This window comes from Canis lupus, chromosome X (assembly GCF_048164855.1).
Source record: "Canis lupus baileyi chromosome X, mCanLup2.hap1, whole genome shotgun sequence".
NCBI lineage: Eukaryota > Metazoa > Chordata > Mammalia > Carnivora > Canidae > Canis > Canis lupus.
The window spans coordinates 17,575,344-17,594,881 of NC_132876.1; the positions used below are offsets into that span (position 1 = coordinate 17,575,344).

The following is a 19,538-nucleotide window of genomic DNA, read 5'->3' on the forward strand; positions in this document are numbered from 1 at the left end:
CATTAACTAGACTGTAATTAAACTAAAAACTAAGAAAAAAATGCTCACTCTCCATTCCCAGATCCGTAACATGGGCATAAAAACAGTATCTCTCTCATGGGACTGTTCTGAGACTTACAGGAGCTGAAGCATGGGTGGTGTCTTACGCTTGCAGATTAATGCACACCTCCCCTAAAACCCGAGAACAATCAACTTGTGCCTGAGGAATGTAGGGATTCAATGAAAATGGCCATCCTAAGCCTTAAAATATGACTGAATAGCCTACCCATTAGGCAGTAACACCTCCATGTAAACCAGGGCTTGACATTTTCCTAATCAACAAAAACTACTTCTTTGTTCATTTACCTTCATCTTGTCCCACAATAAACTTGTGTGTCTTCAGCAGATTGGATCTCATTCTGGTCAACTGGTCTAAGAGACCTCTACGCGGAATGTCATAAGCATTTCTGTACGTCTGGGGTTTCAAATCCTATTTGAAAGGGAACAAATAATTTCAGTTCTTCCTGAGGCTTTTCAGATAGAAGTATAATTCTTAATTCTCTGAAAATCATAGTTTAGAGAGGGATATTCAATGCTTAACTAGAGTAGAACTCTTCCAGTGGCAAATTTGTTCTGAATTCTCATACGCCCCCACAAAGTATTCAAACCCCTGAGAATACCCTTTTCCAAGTATGTCAACTGGCCTGGCCAGTTCTGCCCCAAGTGGACCTCCTCTACGGGAAATTGTGGGGCCAGGTCCCTGCGGGCCTGGCCAAGACTGTCTCACAGCTGCACTGCTTACCAAAACTCTTCATACGCAATCCTCTGCCTTGTTCTGTCCTCACAGGTGCTAGATCAGCAGTATGGCCTGAAGGCTCTCCCTGCCTACTCCTGTCCTCTCTCCCCTTTATCCTTCACAGACATTACCCCACACCCTACTCCCCACCAAATGTATCTTGTACATTTAATTCCACAGTGGCAGCTACTTGCAGGACAATTCCTAGACTGGTCCACATCAATAACCACAAAGTCCAAAACAGGATCATGATTATTTCAAAACTGAAGTAATACGACATAAATGCATCAGACAAGTTCAAACAAATAAGAACTATTTCTGTCAGTTTACCTTGTTTAAGAGCCCTACTTGGAAGCCAGCAAATTCTTTGGTATTCAATTCTGCCAGTCTTGGTGCAGTTTCCCCTATGATTTCTTTCAAGAGTTTTCTAAAATTTTTACTGTGAGTCAAGGACACGCCACCTCCAGAATGGTTTTTCACTCTGATTCCAATTTCCTGGGGAGGTTTCTTCCCCACAGATGCTAGTATCCGTTCTGACTCTAGTTTGGTCTAAAATGAAAGTACATAGTATGTTAAGAAAAGGCCTATAGCATCACTGTTGTTTTCACTAATTAAGAAAGGTAATACTTTAAGAACCCCACAGAATAATTTTTTTCAATTGTAAATTACAGAAAAACTGATAATTAAACATTTCCCTGTGCTTCTCTGAGCTATCACAGCAAACAGGGAGGGGGTAGCTAGAAAGGTCAATAACTTGGTACATTTTTTTTCTCATCTAGTGTCAAAATTATGATCAAATCATAGAGAGAATGGAAATAGTGGATAAGAATTCCATTCATAGACATTTAAAAGCATATTTTGTTGCTTTAAAATCTAGTCTAAGTCAACATATTTATTTCAGACCCAGACAGAAAAGTTTAGGACTCTGGATTTCTAAATGTAAATGAGTGCTAAATTTCAGATTACATAGATTTGGCATTACATCTGTAAAAACTTTAACAGTTGTTTTCTTATATCGGACCACCCCCAAAAAGTAATGCTCAATTTAACAAACATTACCACGTAAATAATGTGTAATATGTACTCAGTAAGTTTCTAACTAACTTACAAAAAATTTTTCTTAACAGACACTATTAAACCACATTGATAAAGATTGCTTGACAGGGTATTGTAGGAATATATTGGGCATATTTTGTGATTGACACACATCTGAGATGGATCAAGGAACACTGGCAACATAGTTATTAAATTAGTAATTAAATTAGTAATTGGAGCGATTATAAATTAGTAATAATTTTTTCTTTTTCTCTAAAAGAAGGAATTCCACCAATGCCCAGTAAGCCCAAAAGAATTCTGAGTTTCTTATGGTTAGGTCAGAAATATGCACTAAACTCTCACTATGATTGGAATTAAACACATTTATTATCTTTCTCAAAAAGAAAAAAAAATTAAGTCCTGAAATAAGGGATAAGAGCAAATGGTCTGTTTCCAGAAGTGGTCTCAAAATTTCATTTGGAAAACCACATAAGCAACGTGTCCCAGAAGGTCCCAGAACTTGCATGAATTTCCACTCTGCTCACTATTCTTCCTTGTGGCCATACCCTGCTGACACAGCCTTAAAGGCCTACAGTAGACATCAAATAAAAAATAGATATAAATCAACAGGTCAATCAATCGATCAATAACCAAAACAAAACATTAACAACAACAAAAATCTATCAGCAGAGAGGAAAGGGGGATCATGGGGACACTTGGTAGATCAGAAGTCTAAGGTTTGCCTTTATGAGCAATTTCTTTGGCATTTATGAGCATGCTGGCCAGTCAGGAGCTGGTAAGCCCCAGACCATCCTTCTGCGTGTGCCAGCTCCTAGCAAGGTGTGTCAGCGTTCCCAGTTGTGGAGTCACTTTGGTTCTTTAGTGGAATCTGACACCCTTTTGCTTACTACTATCTGTCTTCTACAGGCCAACTTCCAAACATAACTAACTTGAAGCCTGATAGTCACTGCAAATGCTAGTACTGCTCCCTACCTGGAACTACCCTTGTGCAGAAGAAGAAAGTTAAAAGGCTGCATTAATTGGTCCTATCACATGAACACATTCGTGTGGCAGTAAATCTCTACCTCGGTAGTTCTCAAACATTTCCATCCTGCGAGAATGGGCTAGGTAGAGGTGAGAAGTATGATAAGTAGGGGTGAGTGGAGGATGAGGTACTCATAGAGGGGCAGGGACAAGGTGAATAATGGTAAATGAGGTGGGGGTATAAAGGAATAGATGGAGGGCAAGAAGAGAGGAGGTTGAGCTCCACTCTTCAGGTCCCCTTGGGGCCTATCCCCCTCCAGCGTGAGAACACTGGTCTCATCTCCCCGTCTCCAAGCAAAAGCATCTGGATATGTATTGCCTAAAAACGAATTTCAGGCAAGACGTTGAATCACACCATGCCTCAGTGTGCTGACCTAGGAAAGGGGGGATGCTCTAGCCCAATGTGACCTGCGGAGGCACAAGGTTGAGAAGAGACAAAATGTGACCCGTGAAATAATTTTACTAAGCCTCTGCCCCTCTCAGGCCACAAGATATTAACCAGCTTGTGCATAACACAGACTGGCAAATGAAAGGAGAGATGGCACAGCATCCAATGACACTGACAGACCCTTAACTGCAGTTTAATGGTGAAGCTAGAAGTCAGAGAGTATCACATTATTACTAATCCATAAAGTGGAGAAATATATACACATTTAATTGGAAAAAATTACAATTACACTAAAGAAGAAGGAAATGCACTTCTGAGGGCAAAGGATTTTTGTTTGTTTGTTTTTACCAATACTACCTGTTGGCTGAGTTTTTTAAGGTAAGAGATAACACTGTAACTAAGTCCACAATCTAAATTATCTGATATCAGATTTGGAGCTCCCATCATCCTTAGTGCTTTCTTTAATGGCTATAAGGAAACAAAATACACAACAGTAAGAATAGAATAAATCTTAAAATACTCAACGTTCAGTTATAAGGGGCAAAGGGACATGATTCATTTCTTAGAAGTCAAGGTGCTGCACATAAAACCAAACATGGAACATTAAAAAGTGGCAATGAATATAGCAGAGGAGTAAGGAGCAGAAAGTAACAAAATCAGAAGAGAGTGGGATAAGAAGAGCAAGAAACAGCAAATTCAAACAGATCAATTGCATCAGTCTTAATTCCCAAGTCATAAAATCATTTCATACTGCATTTTAGCGTGCACCCCGCTCCTGCCATGGTGAATCCTAATGCACCCCAATTTCTCCTCCCAGTAACACCAATAGTACCATTTAAGATTCCGCCTTTTCACCTCTAGAAACTTGGCTTAAAAGTTTGCTACATCCACCTCCAAAATGATTTTGATCGTCGTGACGCTCGATTATGCAACCAGTTCAAAATCATCATGACGATCTTTCTCAAATTGTAAAAACCCACATGAGGCCAGGTAGCTTTTCCTCCTTTTTAGATTCCCCTCCCCAACCAGCACCCCTGCTTGAGGCTGTGTCTAGGACACATTTAACAGACAGTATGTCAATATACTGCCTTCAGAATTGTGTTTCAGAGGGTAACTCCATATTGAAAATTTCTAGAGTTAAAAAGGGAAGTTGATATCACACATGAATCCAGACCTGTTTTTCTTAAATCCCCAAATTCCAATTTCATAAGGTTACTTTTAAGAAGAAAAACATAGATAGATGTGTTTCTTATAAAAATAACCATGGCAGTTATAGGAAATAAAATAAAGAAAAAATTCTTTTTTGTGCTGCCATGACATCACCAAGCTCTTACACATAACTTACACATAATTCGAGAAGACAATGGCAATACAAATATTTAGCAATAAAAATATCAAGCTTATTTCAGGGGTCAAGTTTTTGGTTCACTGACATTCCTGGTGACAAGACTCATCACTGATACAGTTAATGCATATATACACTTAAATACATACTAATAAGTAGTACGGAGGCAGAGTTTTTAAGTAGCTGTCAAAAGCCTGTCGCCACTTCAGATTTGGCTTAAGCTTGTGAACTTTAAACAAGTCATCTGTAAAAGAAAATGAAACAAAGTATTACGTTATTCCAGTCCTAAATTCCAAGATCTATATCAGGCAACCCACATCTGTTGTATCATTTCCTAGAAAGCTCAAGTTTTAATTACATCAGATGAACCTTTCATTGATTCGATTGTCGTTTTTGGTACCACTTACCAAAATTACATATAGTATTTTTCTAGGAAAGAAAATACCAAATTCTCACATTACATATTCCTCTTCCATCTGTGAAGCTACATCAAATATAATATTAAAGCGCTTACTCTGAGCCACGTGAAATATCTTTCTGACCTGTTATGTACTGGTAACACTACTGTACTAATTTTCACCTTAGGGGGAATCCGTGGTCACTGGTTGGTAAAATATTTCTTTCATTCAAATAGAGGGTGTTAAAGCAACACCAATAACAAAAACCCAAACTCACAGAGATGGCGAACAGATTGGAGGCTGCCAGAGGTAGGGTGGAGGCATAAGGGGTAGGTGAAATGGCTGATAAGTGGTCAAATGGTACAAACTTCCAGTTACAAAATGAATAAGTCCTGAGGATGTACTGCACAGCATGGTGACTCTAGTTAATAATGCTGTGTTGAATATTTGCAAGCTGTTAAGACAGCAGATCTTAAAAGTTCTCATCACAAGAAACTTGTGATTATGCATGATGATGGATGTTAGCTGGTGTTCTCGGTGTTCTTTTCACAATATATACAAATATTGAATCAGTATGTTGTACACAGGAAACTAATATGTTATATATCAATTATATCTCAATAATTAATAAATAAATAAATAAATGGAGGGTGTTGTAAAGAGACTACACAAAGTATATGAGAACAAAAGCGAAGCCTCTAATTTTCAGGCAATGACAGCGAGCTGTAAATTAGGCTTTAGATTCGCCTTCATCTACCTATACTTTGATTAGTCTATTCCCGTACACTCACTTCATTTCTTCCATTTCTGTGGTCAGGCAGTTCGAGGCAAATTTTGGCTCTGTCAAACATTAGTTAACAATTAGGCCATGGCACTAGAAAAGGCTAGTGGAGATGTTCAGTTGAAGTTTGAAACTCTGTACAATTATGTTTCTTGAATACCATGTGTGTTAATACCACTGAAGATATTGTCCTTCAATAAGCAGACATCCTCTCCCTTTTTCACACTTAAATTTAATTGTTTTGATAATCTAAATACATTATATACATTACAGGAAAATTTACAAAACACGTTATTATTTCCTTCTGAGGGTACAAAAATATTTCTTATCTAAGAATTCAAAATTGATATCACCAGACATCAACAAGAACCTGCCACACTACAAATGCCAAAGATATTTGAAATTCATCTTCTATCTTATTTCTTCAGGTTTCATTGGCTCTTATCCAAAACACATCCAAATGCTTTATTCCAAGGACAAAAGCCATTCCTCTGCCATATGCATAATTTCTCTACAAATAGGCCTATTCTTTGAAATGCTGAATTACTTAAGAAAGGCAACTACACATTTTCTTCCTTTTACTGCTATAATAAATTATTCACCCCTGCCGAAACTAATTTAAATGAATTTACAAAGTCATAAAATGTGGCTCTTTGTTCTTTTGGTACAAGATAGAAAGAACAAAGGAAAACAGATCTGAAGAGATTTCTGGCTCACTGTAACACGCAGGTCCTTTAAAGACCATTCATATCTTGGCAGAAAGGAATGAGAGTCGGTGGAAATATGCTGTTATACTTGGGTCTTTACGTGGAGTCTGTTGGGAATTAAGCAGATTTTTGGAACCTGACAAATGGAAATACCACAAGACTTGGGAGACATTTAGATATAAATAGATTTGATAATGAGAGTTAAGAATAGTCTTACAATTTCAAACAATTGCTGATTGCACTGACTCCACCAATTAGTCTCATTTAGTCTAATTATTTCTTGTTGGGGGTTTCTGAAATGGGTAGGAAGAAAGAGAATATTCCACAGTCTAGATTAAGGGTAGAGAGCCACCGGGGTAAAGCCGCTTGAGTCACATTCTCCATAGGGCAGGAAATTATTTCCATGGTGTTAGGCTACATTAGGAGGATGGGACAGTGAAGATATCATAAACACTCAGCTAGTCAGCATTTGAAAGGCAAGGATATAAGAGCGTAGGAGAGTAAAGTGATACTGCCCACACCTCGAAAACTATTGATATTTTCCCTTTCATTCCTTTCTCCTCCTTTCCTGCTGCAAAAAAAGTAAGGGGAGACGTGGGTTTGAGTTCCAGGCTCAGCCACACACTCAGCAGAGTGAGCTTTGAGAAATTGCTTTGCCTATGTCCTTTTTGTTCTTCTGATCGAAACTGATCTTTTTTTTTTAAAGATTTATTTATTTATTTATGATAGAGAGAGAGAGAGAGAAAGAGAAAGAGAGGCAGAGACACAGGAGGAGGGAGAAGCAGGCTCCATGCCGGGATCCCGACGCGGGACTCAATCCCGGGACTCCAGGATCGCACCCTGAGCCAAAGGCAGGCGCCAAACTGCTGAGCCACCCAGGGATCCCCCCTGATCGAAATTGATCTTAATATGGAGCTGAATTTTATTTCTTACACAAATCTCCAGTTCTTATTTTTTTTTCCAGTTCTTAATTAAACAAACAAATAAGGGCACCTGGGTGGTACAGTCAGTTGAGTGCCCGACTCTTGGTTTCAGCTCAGGTCATGATCTCAGGGTCATGAGATCAAGCCCCACATAGAGCTCTCCATGCTCCAAGCTGAGCTCGGTGGGAATTTCTGCTTGGATTTCTCTCGCCCTCTCCCTCTCCCTCTGCCCCTCCCTCCACACTCTCTCTGTCTCTCTAAAATAAATAAATAATCTTAAAAAAAATGGTGAACTGAATATGGTATAGTCAAGGGGAAAAAAGTTGCCATAAATGCCTTAATTTCTGTAATCATTGGTTCTTTTTTAAGATTTTATTTATTTATTCATCAACACACAAACACAGAGAGAGAGAGAGGCAGAGACACAGGCAGAGGGAGAAGTAGGTTCCATGCAGGGAGCCTGACGTGGGACTCGATCCCGGATCTCCAGGATCATGCCCTGGACCGAAGGAGGCGCTAAACCGCTAAGCCACCTGGGTTGCCATATTGGTTCTTGATAGAAAAAAGAATTTCCTTATTGAGAGATAATCTTTTTGCCAATTGTGATATTCTGGTCACCATCCTACTGACATGTTCTTATGATGGCTTATTGATCCAATCAAGCTTCATTTATCCCTTCCAGGTAAGGTTTAGTGCTTAAATAATTAAACCTCTGTTCACTACTTTTGATGGAAATCTTGAATTAATAAGGGGGAAGAAAACAAGGATGACCTTTTTGGACATTTATATTATGCAGTAATATAGTGATGTTTCCAGGCATTAGGCATGTGACTTAACTTGTCTTTTTTACTAAATGCCCGGCCCACCAAACTGCAAAATTGTTCTACATCTTTAATAATGTCCTTCATATGGAATAGGAGTACCTTCAAGAGCTACAGAAATAGCATAGATATTAATAATGAGGGATCCCTGGGTGGCACAGCGGTTTGGTGCCTGCCTTTGGCCCAGGGCGTGATCCTGGAGAGCCGGGATCGAATCCCGTGTCGGGCTCCCGGTGCATGGAGCCTGCTTCTCCCTCTGCCTGTGTCTCTGCCTCTCTCTCTCTCTCTCTGTGACTATCATAAATAAATAAAAATTTATTTAAAAAAGATATTAATAATGACAATAGTAGTAATAATGCTGATAGTGTTACTGGACATTTACTATTTGCAATTTTACTCCATTAATTCATTTAATCCCAACTAAATGCCTTTGGATATATACTATCATTACTCCCATTTTACAGATAAAATAACTAGGGCACAGAGAGGGTATGTATCTTATCCAAGGTCACAAAGCTAGCAAACAGCAGAGCCAGGATCCATACTAAGCCATCTATGCTCTACAGTCCATAGTCTTTTTTTAAGACTTACTTACTTACTTATTTATTTATCTATTTATTTATTTATTTATTTATTTATTTATTTATTTATTTATTTATTTGAGATGGGGGTGGGCAGAGGGAAAGGAAGGGAGAGAATCCCAAGCAGACTCCACAGAGTGAGGAGCCTGACTCAGGGCTCAATCCCATGATCCCGAGATCATGACCTGACCTGAAATTAAGAGTTGTATGCTTAACTGACTGAGCCACACAGGTGCCCTTCTATAGTCCATATTCTTATGGCTGTGGGGCTACACAACCCAGAAAGCAAAGTAATGATGAAAATATTGAGAGTGTCTATTTCAGAACTCAACACAAAACTGAAGTTTGGGATTCAGGGGCACAAGGACCTCCAGCCTCAGAGGGTATGAAAAACCCTATGTTCCTGGAAAGACACAGGTTACAGAAAAGCCTGGAAATGGATATTTAAAGCCAAAGGGCAGAATGGGAACTGAGTCAAGGATGGATTGACCCTCAGATAGACGTGTGGTGCTGGGGACGAGGGAGGAATCAAATATGTGTCTGGGGTTTCTGGTTTGAGATGTTTGCGGAGGTATAGTGATGCTCTAGGCAGGGTTGGATCCTCAGTGTCCTAGGTTAAGGAGGACCAGGGATAGATGTGGCACATGTACCTCTTGTGACAGGAAATATCTCAGAGAGAAGGGGAACTTGGCATTTGGGGAAGAAATACAGACTACCAGGTCACCAAGCAGACAGTCCCAGGAGTTGACCTTATCTAGTAGTGGGGAGTGTGAGTGGACAACATATAGCTATTAGGCACAGCAGGTTGAGACAAAGAGAGGACTGAATGCTTCCTCTTAACCACTAACTACACCGTGTCCACATCTGACCTCTATTGCCCACAAGACCAGCAAAGGCCAGGCTTAGAGGGCTGGTCTTGCTTTGTGAAGAACTGTACATCTCAATTTCTAACGGGAGACCAGCTACTCTAGTTAGGGGCACTTTCATATCATAATTTGGAAGGCAGGCTGAGTTTAGACCAAAGAAGAGATCCTGAAATTCAGCCCATAATAGTTCTATAAAACTTTTCCACTGCCTTGGTAAATAAGGGCACCTCCACCCCAGAGGTGTTAGTGGAGACCACATGGGGAGGAGTTATGAGGAACTCCTACTTCTCCCAGCCAGGGAGGTATCCTTTTTAACTTTTGGAGGAATCTCCATACTGTCTTCCCCCATACTGGTGGCTACACCAGTGTTCTCATTACTTCTTACAATTGCATGTGAATCTACAATTATTTGAAAATAAAAGGTAGTCTTTAAAAATAGAAAAACAATATCATTCATAGTTTAAGTGGAAATTATCTAGTCTAATCCTTCACTTTATAGTTGGGAAAACTGAAGTCATAAAGAATGGGATTGTAGGGATCCCTGGGTGGCGCAGAGGTTTGGCGCCTGCCTTTGGCCCAGGGCGCGATCCTGGAGACCCGGGATCGAATCCCACATCGGGCTCCCAGTGCATGGAGCCTGCTTCTCCCTCTGCCTGAGTCTCTGCTTCTCTCTCTCTCTCTCTCTCTCTCTCTGTGACTATCATAAATAAATAAAAATTAAAAAAAAAGAATGAGATTGTATCATTTGTGACATGATGCTAATATGCTGAGTGAAATAAGTCAGAGTGAGAAAGAGAAAAACAATATGATTTCACTCACACGTGGAATCTAAAAACACAAAACAAATGAATAAACAAAGACAAAGCAGAATTAGACCTATAAGTACAGAGAACTGATGGCTGCCAGACGGGAGGGGTTGGGGAGATGGGTGAACTGGGTAAAGGGGCATGGAAGATACTGGCTTCCAGTTAGAGAAGGAATACGTCTTGGGAATAAAAGGCACAGCATAGGGAATGTCATCAGTGGTATTGTTATAGTGATACAGATGGTGGCTACACTTGTGGTGAACACAGCACAACATATAGACTTGTCCAATCACTATGGTGTACATCTGAAACTAATGTAACATGGCGTGTTGGAGATTCCTGGGTGGCTCAGCGGTTTAGCGCCTGCCTTCAGCCCAGAGTGTGATCCTGGAGTCCCGGGATCAAGTCCCACATCAGGCTCCCTGCATGGAGCCTGCTTCTCCCTCTGCCTGTGTCTCTGCCTCTCTCTCTCTCTCTGTGTCTCTCATGAACAAATAAATAAAATATTTAAAAAAATATGGTGTGTCAACTACACCCATTAAAAAATCAATTTTTTAAGAAAATAAATTAACGATTAATAAATTTATTTGAACGTATAAACAAATCCACAAAGTTTAGGTACTTTTTATTGGTATCGTTATTAATCTCAAAGACATAACCTATATTTTATATCAGTGACAATCACCTTTTAGACATATTTATTTATTTATTTATTTATTTTAAAGGTTTTATTTATTTAATTTGACACACACAGAGAGAGAACACAAGCACGGGGAGCAGCAGAAGGAGAGGGAGAAGCAGGCTGCCCGCTGAGCAGAAAGCCCTAATTGGGCTCCATCCCAGGACCCCAGGATCATGAACCTAGCAGAAGGCTAACGCTTAACCGACTGAGCCACCCAGGCGCCCCCTAGAGGACATTTTTATATTGGACTAAGAAAGAAAGTCCGTAGACTACATGTGAAACAATCATGCTAACATTTATGATGACCAGTTCTTAATCTGCTTAACTTGCAAAATTTGAAATGCTTTTCAGCATATTTAGTACAAATAGTATTTATAGCACTAAAAAGCTTATGCTTTTAATGACTAGATTACAACTTCAAGTAAGGTTGAAACTTTTTGCAAGAATTAAGAAACCCCAACCAAAAAAAAAAAAAAAAAAGGAAGGAAGGAAGGAAGGAAGGAAGGAAGGAAGGAAGGAAAGAAAGAAAGAAAGAAAGAAAGAAAGAAAGAGAGAGAGAGAGAAAGCCCATCAAATAAAAGTGAGTCCAACTGCACAACTGGAAGCATACTGGTTTACTACTAAATTGCTCCAAACAGATGCAGCTCTTTCAATGGGAAAAAAAAATCTCTACACACATTTTCAGTGATATCTCAGTAGCAGCTTCTAGAGCTGTTTCTTGTAGAATTTTACCATAGAAACCACAGCTTTTACGACTAGAGTGACTGCAGAATTTACTCTCATACCAAGCTCCTTAACTTGCCTAACACAGATGCCTCCAGAGCATTTGAGATTCTTTTAGGGGGGAAATAGTGTGAGCCAATACCCTCCCCCACCACACACACAGAGAAGCCCTATTTTCTGGAGAAAACCATCAGATTCTTGGAGCATTAACCTCAATCAATGGAATTTTTGGTCCAAATTTAGTCTACAGAAAATCAAAGTCGCTTGAAACCCAGGGCGGGGGGTGGGGGGTGCCAGGAATGGCAGCAGTGGTGCTCACAGTCTAAAGAGCAGCATGAGTCACAAGCCACACCAGAGGTTAAGTGTCTCTTCTGTGTGATGCAAAAAAGAACAACAGCAACAAAACGAACAGAACAGAAAACTGTGTGTGAATTCCATCCTTCCAAACCCATGTATAGACTTTTCTATATCCTGATACCAATTACTCTTTGGCTACATTTAAAATGTTTAGCCCGTTATCCTATTTTTCATTTCTGTTGTATTTTAAAGATGATTAAGAGGCATATACTTTACTTACCTAAAAGAGGGAGCAAAACCGGGTAGTTGTACGGCATCACAAAGAGGTTCACACAAGTTAAAGTCGTACTGGCTTTTAAATAACCAAATGGATAACCAAGTTCATTGTATTTTCCACTGCTAGTAACAAATACCTGAGAACATGAAGTCATACACAGTTACAACAATAAGGATTTTATCTGAAACTAAGCATTCAGCAACATTCCAAAATGATATCTAAGGCAGTAGTGCTTTTAGTCTAAAGTTATGTCCAAATATGCCATACTAAAAAAGGATGTTCAAATTGCAATTCTTTATAGGTTATACAAAAAACTGAGACTGGACTGTGCAGTAACCATTTGGAGACCATGGGCTCACATCAACAATACCCAAATACTGACTTAGTTAGTACAATGGCAATCAAGGCTGAAATTCCACCAAGTGATACCAGCCATTAAAACAAACTGACTTCTCAAAAGAACACGTGGTGACCAGAGTGGAGACTTGAGAAAAATGAACATGGCCCCATGCCTAAGGCATGCAATTACAAAATTAAAGCCCATTTAAAGCATCCTACTACTACTCCTGATGTACTATTACATCATATGTACAAGACTATTAGTCTTGCCCTGCTTCCTTTTGATGCCCCCATTCTCCTACCCATTTTTATTCATTTTTCATCCAGTAAATATTTATCAAGTAGGCTATTATAAGCCAGGAATGGGTATTAATTATTTGGAGGCAGCAAGGATTGAGCTTTGGCTAAATCTGGAAGGCACTTTCTCTTCTAAATGATGCCGATAGAGCAAACATTCAGTAAAGATCAAAACATTGATCTTTATTCCATGTGACTATCATCTTATTCCTCACTGATGATTCCTGATTTGATATATATCATATGGTCAAGTCCTGTACACTCAATATGCTGGGCTGAAGTCCTCTGACTACCATGCTTTCTCTCTGTTCTCTGTTTACTCTTTGGCCAAAAATTAGGGCACCAGTATATACTTTTAGGGACCTAGACCTTTGCTGGTTCCCAGGTCCTTCAGTAGGATCGTTGAAAACAAAAATCAAATCCTGATGAAGAACAGAATCCATTCACCTTGCTAATTCCTGGTACCAGCCATATCACCGACCAGTTGACTAAATTCTTGCTATATTTAGTCATAGCTAAGAATAAATCTTTCCTGTGTCATTTACAACCCTACAAAACAATGAGTCGTGCCGGTGCTATAAAACAGGACTCATCTATGAGATTTCATGTCATAATTTGAACCTTAATAGACTGTAATAACACATGGTGAATTTCCCCCTACATCCTAAGTGTGTAAAACAGAAGAAGGGGAAAATCATCAGAAAGGATTAAAAACATTACACACAGCCATTGGCAGTCAGACGTATAAGGCTCATGAGAGGAGAAACATTGTTTTCTGTTCCTCTTTTTCTCTTTCTCTTTCTCCTCTCCCTCCCTTCCTTCTTCTCTTCCTTCTTTCTCATAAGCCCTCTGAGTTTTTCCAAACTCCTTTTCACCTGCAAATTCATAGAATCAGGGGGTTCAAAGGGATCATTAGAGACCATCTAGTCTAGAGAAAGGAAGTGTCTGGCCCAGGACCATATAATTGGTGGCAGACCTAAGGTTAGAATCCAGGCTCCATTACGACTCAGCCAAATTTCCTGGCTCACCCTGATTCTTTTTCTTTTAAAGATTTTATTTATTTATTCATGATAGACAACAGAGAGAGAGAGAGAGAGAGAGAGAGAGGCAGAGACAGAGAGAGAAGCAGACTCCATGCAAGGAGCCCGATGTGGGACTTGATCCTGGGACTCCAGGATCACGCCCTGGGCCAAAGGCAGGTGCTTAACTGCTGAGCCACCCAGGCATCCCTCCCCTGTTTCATCTTATTCTTTCTCACTCCCATTAATTCATTGCATTAAAACTCAACCAAAGTCACATAAGGTACAGGAGGAGACAAGCATATGGCACATTTGAGGGGTGGTGCAACAAGCAAGGGCATAATTTCTGATGTTCCTTTGGAGAAGATTTACAAGAAATGTGCTATACAGAAAAGAGGCCTTTAGGAAAAAGCTATGATTTGTAATTGTATTTGCCTTTATTGCAAAATTTTTGTCAATCCATGATGTCAAACTTCCTCTTGTGATTTTAAGTTAACATTCTATTATCTATATCTCTACATTCCTAGCACATTTCCAGTGCATTTTACCGTAATATAAACATCCACTCAGAAAAGTGCAAGAGTCGTAAGTATATAGCTCAATGAATGCTCACAAAGTGAAAGCACATGTGTAATCAGCACCCAGATCAAGAAATAGAACATGACCAGAAACTCCTTCATGCCCTTTACTGGTCACTGCTCTGCAACCCCAAGAGAAACCACCAGCCTGACTTTTGACAGAGTAAGCCCGCTTTACATCTTTTTGAGTGTCAATAAAATAGAATCACAGGATCTGGGATCTTTGAGGTCTGGCTTCTTTCACTCAATATTATATTTATGAGATTGTTCTGTTTCTTACACTTTTACACTCTTGCTTTAAGTTTGTTCCTTTTTTTCTACCCAGTTTTAGCATCTTTAGAGAATTAAAGTAGTTTAAAGACAACTGGTAGCAATAATCTCACATTTTAGGATGAAACAGATGGCAGTCTAAAAGCGTTTCTTGCGTAAATAGAACCTAACAATTACTGATTGCTATATGGTGCTGTAGTTTAGAAACAGAACAAACATTCTTCCAGCGTAGGACTTCTTTATTATATCCAAATAAAAGGGCTATGACTGCCATGTCTGGATTTTTACAAACTAATATCCAAAGGTGAGTCTATTAATAAATCAGCATGCCTTTCTGGCTGAAGTCTAACACTTGCAAGAGCCAGTATGTGCATTTGTCTCATCCACGTAAAATCCATGTTACACATGCCAATGTGCTTTGTACAGGAAGAGAAGTTTGATTACTTTACACTAATGTAAAAAGTAGTTTCAGGGCCTATGGGGTTTTTTTGTGTCAAAAATATCTTGTACACCTGAAACCAATATTACACTGTACTGTTAACTAATGGAATTAAAAAAAACTTTTAAAAATTGATCTTGTGCTTCCAATCTGTCAAACTCACACTAAGCTTCAGCTGCAGAAGCCATAACTAAATAGAATTATATCATTTAGGTTAGAGATTCTTAACCTGGGGTCCCTGAGTAAGCGGGGAGGGGGGGAGGTTCCTCCAAATCCTCCAAATACACAAATGTAATCAGATTCCACCACCTCAAATGGCAATATACAGTGGACTAATGATTCCTATCACTCTGAAATTATTTGCCTGGCCCTGTGGCTTATTTGATAGCATTTGTTAGAAAAATTATTAACAAATTCAGTCTAATTATTCCCAGAATAACCTTTGAAACTTCTTAAAACAGTCCCTAGATCCCAGAGTGGTTAGACATTTGGCCACCAGGTAAGAGTAAGTACCTGCCAGCAGGTATGGGGAGACTTTCGTTCCAGGATGTACTGAGTTAAGGGGGAAGGTTCAAGTTCATATTTGTCAAAAGGAAGTTTATCTATTACCATTGGCTCACAATCTACGCAGGAGAACCTCACAACAGGATGAGATGTTCGTGGAGGCTAAAAGACAAAAAGGGAAGATACAGTCTGTTATCAAAGCAAGCTTACATTTCTGACAAAAATCTGCAATCCCTTTCATGTTTTGTTAAACCATCGCTGAACTATAAACCGGCGCTTTGTAAAAGAGAGCATCGACAACAGCTTCCATTCGGGGAGGGCACACAGATTCTTTAGCTCTACCATCTACTTGGCATTGGAGGAGGAAAGGTAAATTAGAATACCCATAACTACAATTTCCATGAAATAAAGATGATAAGTGCTTTGAATATGGTTAGGAAGTCACTAATGATCCGTAAGATGAACCCTGATTTTCAGACCCATTTTGCACGTCCAAGCATGACCTGCCCTTCATTCCTTTGTACCAAGAGGTTACAGGTAGTCCAGACCCTACTGGTGAAGAAGAAATCCATCAAGCTATCTAATGAGCTAATGATAGGGCTAGAGCCACTAACAAGCAAGCAGAAAAATGGCAAGGCACAGAACCAGTGGAAATTTCTTTTAAAGTGGAATTTGTATCGCACTTCTCACACTCAAGTGGGGGGAAGCAGAGGGAGAAGGACAGGCAGACTCCACACTGAGCATAGAGCCTGACTTGGAGCCCAATCCCAGGACCCTGAGATCATGACCTGAGCCGAAACCAGAGCCAATCGCTTACCTGACAGAGCCTCCCAGGTGACCCCCTGATTTTCATTTTAATTAAACTTGAGAAATATTTCTGGCCTGTTCTATTTAAACCGATTTTCAAAAAGCCATAAAGACACAAGTGCAGCCCTGTCACTAGCAATAATGACATAAATTTGTAACCAAAATATTCACTCTGGGATTTGGAGCTAAGAGCAACTGGGCACTGAGCTCTGACTGGTGTGTGATCTTGGAGCCCTGAGGGAAGGTGGAGGAGATGTGCCCTCACCCACAGCAGTGGTGGAAGTGGCTGTTTGGCCCTATATTCTCATGGCGTCTCCTGAGAAAAAGGAGCCTAGAAGGAGTAATCCAGGAAAAAAATGCAGCTCATGTCAGAAAGTTCTACAACTTACACAGAATGTAGTTTGGCCGAACCAGGAAGGTGCTAACTGAAGGCGTAGTGAGCGTCATGCACCCCCCTAACACACCCAAGAAGGCTCACTTGGGCCTTTTTACAGAGGCTGGGGGGTGGGCAGGGAGGAAGACCGAGGGAGAGTGGGTTTCATATGCTTTCCCTCATTAGCAGACACCCCCTCTCCGAAAAAGCCAATTCATCTGGTACTAGGAGCAACTACAATATCAAAACCTCTTCTCCCAATGCAGTGAACAAAAAGAAAAGTCTTCACTTAAAGATCATTTTTAAAATATTGCTTAATTACCCATCATTGAAAGGTGCACTCCCAAGGAATGCCAAGTCCCACTGATTACAAAAAAAAAAAAAAAAGATGAAAAGCAGGTCCACAAAGTTGCACTATGTGTCTAATGACTCCCTAGGAGGAAGTAGAAGAGCTTCTGTTCTGAGTAGGTTTCTAGAACCTATGCAAGGTGTAAGCTAAGTTTTCGTTTCCTGGGGATGTACACAAAAAATAATGCTAGCAGTCTTTAGACATTGCATTTCCCATGTTAATCAAATCAGACACTCAGAAATAAAAACCAAGCCACCGATTGCAACACCATCAAAAATAACAATGCTTTAAACATCCAAAGTGGGCAGTTCAAGTGGCAAAAGGCAATTAAAAGAAAGAGAATACCAGAATAGCAAGGAAGTCCTCTCTTGCTTTTAGGTACAAGCTTAGACTTCCAGCAAGAGATAGAAGGTATGGCTGAAGAGCCTCAAAGCTATTTTACAAGGCCCAATTTAATCAGCAAACTGAAAACCCAGAATGAGGTTTACTTTTTTGTTTTATGACACTTACTAGTGAAGGTAAATTCTGATCTGGCCAGAAAGATTCTGGAATTGGCCAATGTCCAACAGGAACACCAGTCTTAGAGTTAGGTCGTACATAAATGAGCTTATGACAACTATGCCATGGTTGAGCAGCAAATGAATTGCTTGGCCTGGATGAATCCATAAGTCCATCTAAAAGGTAAACAAAGACACTAAGGCAAGACTTTCTTTTAACAGCTACTGATCTTCTTGCAGAAAATTTTCAGCAAAAAGCAAAGTACAAAACAAACCAAAACAGTGATTCATGAAAAATTAAAGAAATAAGACTGTATCAAGATTTCTGAATGTTCTCTCTAGCAATTTTCCTCTAATCCACCCCTCTAATCTAACACCCCACGCCATCTTTATCTATGCCCCAAACATGTAGTTTATGGGAACCTATTATAAAATTAGTTTTCAATTTTCTGAATTTGTTTTTTTAATTTTCTGAATTTAGACACATAAATTAAACACACCAAACCACTAGAGTTATTTTTCTAAATTAGGCAAATGAAATTGCTCACCTCCTGGTATAGTTTTTACATTTTTGGGATCTGACAAAATAGGTCATTAAATTACATTTAGTTTTTCTTTCTATTCCCAATTAGGTGGGAAAAAAAGTATTCTTTACTAAACAGACTCAATGACCACAAAAGCAAAATAAACACGATCCAGATTCACACAAAGATAGAAGGAATGTTGCCAATACAATTTATATATATAGTTGGGGGAGGGAACATAATGCAAATGCATTGAGTTTGTTATGAACTAATTCATGATAGTTTCCCCATCCACCATTAAAATTCCAGGAAACTGGGCTTGTATAATGCTGAAGGATATATCCTGAATGTATTTTAATTATTTAAACTAGCATATTTCATTTGCCCCTGCAAAGAAGGCATATATATCTCCTTTAATGCAATGATTAAATAGTCTAAATTATATTTGTAAAGGACATGTTTTAATGATTTGAGTCTCATATTTCTTATATTACAAGTCATATGATTTACTTATTTACACATTACTTTAAACAAGTAATTACTTTATACCCAGAGATTTATTAGAGTCCATGGAGCTCTAAGGAAGACATATAATGGCTTCAGGGGACCAAAAGGACCCCCACCCCTTGAAGTTGAGCTCACAATTCTGGGGATGTGCATTCTTCTCAGGAGAGAGTTCTTAGCTTTCATCAGAATCTCAAAGGCTGAGAACTCTGGACAAAGGAGAATTGGATCTAGAAAGAAAATCTGAGCTATTCACAGGACACCAAATCTAATCGGCTTTCAGTGGGACAGTTCCCAGTTCACATTTAGATAACGAACACGAAAGTATGGATGGAGCAGTCAATCATTAGCAAAAGAACATGTCTTTCCTCAATTAATTTAATGAATTTAAAATAGATTGTGAGGCTTCAGTCTTCTGTGGTGAGTGTTCTTAAATTGGAGTCCAAGAAACCCTAGAATTAAATACAAAATTGTATTTGTGTGGCCTATGTCCATTATTCTAGGGAGAGAAGTCTCTCCTGTTTCCAACTGCTTCTTAAAGGGTTCTAGGAACTAAACATTCAAAAGGCCAGGAATCACAGGATCCAAT

The 19,538-nt window shown here is 39.3% G+C and overlaps 1 protein-coding gene across 8 annotated transcripts in view; it reads right to left on the bottom strand.

The window, feature by feature from the left end:
* Window positions 1-19,538, bottom strand: part of INTS6L (integrator complex subunit 6 like) — a 56,381-nt gene that overhangs the window by 8,125 nt on the left and 28,718 nt on the right. For 4 of the 8 annotated variants that reach the window (XR_012026539.1, XM_072817189.1, XM_072817191.1 and 1 more), the window contains 7 exons: window positions 17,935-18,098; window positions 15,905-16,057; window positions 12,453-12,585; window positions 4,737-4,831; window positions 3,600-3,710; window positions 1,106-1,324; window positions 346-469 (listed from right to left, as the gene is read on the bottom strand). Coding sequence is in view for 6 of the 8 variants with exons in the window: in XM_072817189.1 (XP_072673290.1) it covers window positions 346-469; window positions 1,106-1,324; window positions 3,600-3,710; window positions 4,737-4,831; window positions 12,453-12,585; window positions 15,905-16,057; window positions 17,935-18,098 (999 nt within the window). In the remaining 2 variants the exon portion in view is untranslated. Of the gene's footprint in view, window positions 1-345; window positions 470-1,105; window positions 1,325-2,078; window positions 2,935-3,599; window positions 3,711-4,736; window positions 4,832-12,452; window positions 12,586-15,904; window positions 16,058-17,934; window positions 18,099-19,538 lie in introns of those variants that run through there. The other 4 variants (XM_072817192.1, XM_072817190.1, XR_012026540.1 and 1 more) reach the window with 3 other exon arrangements.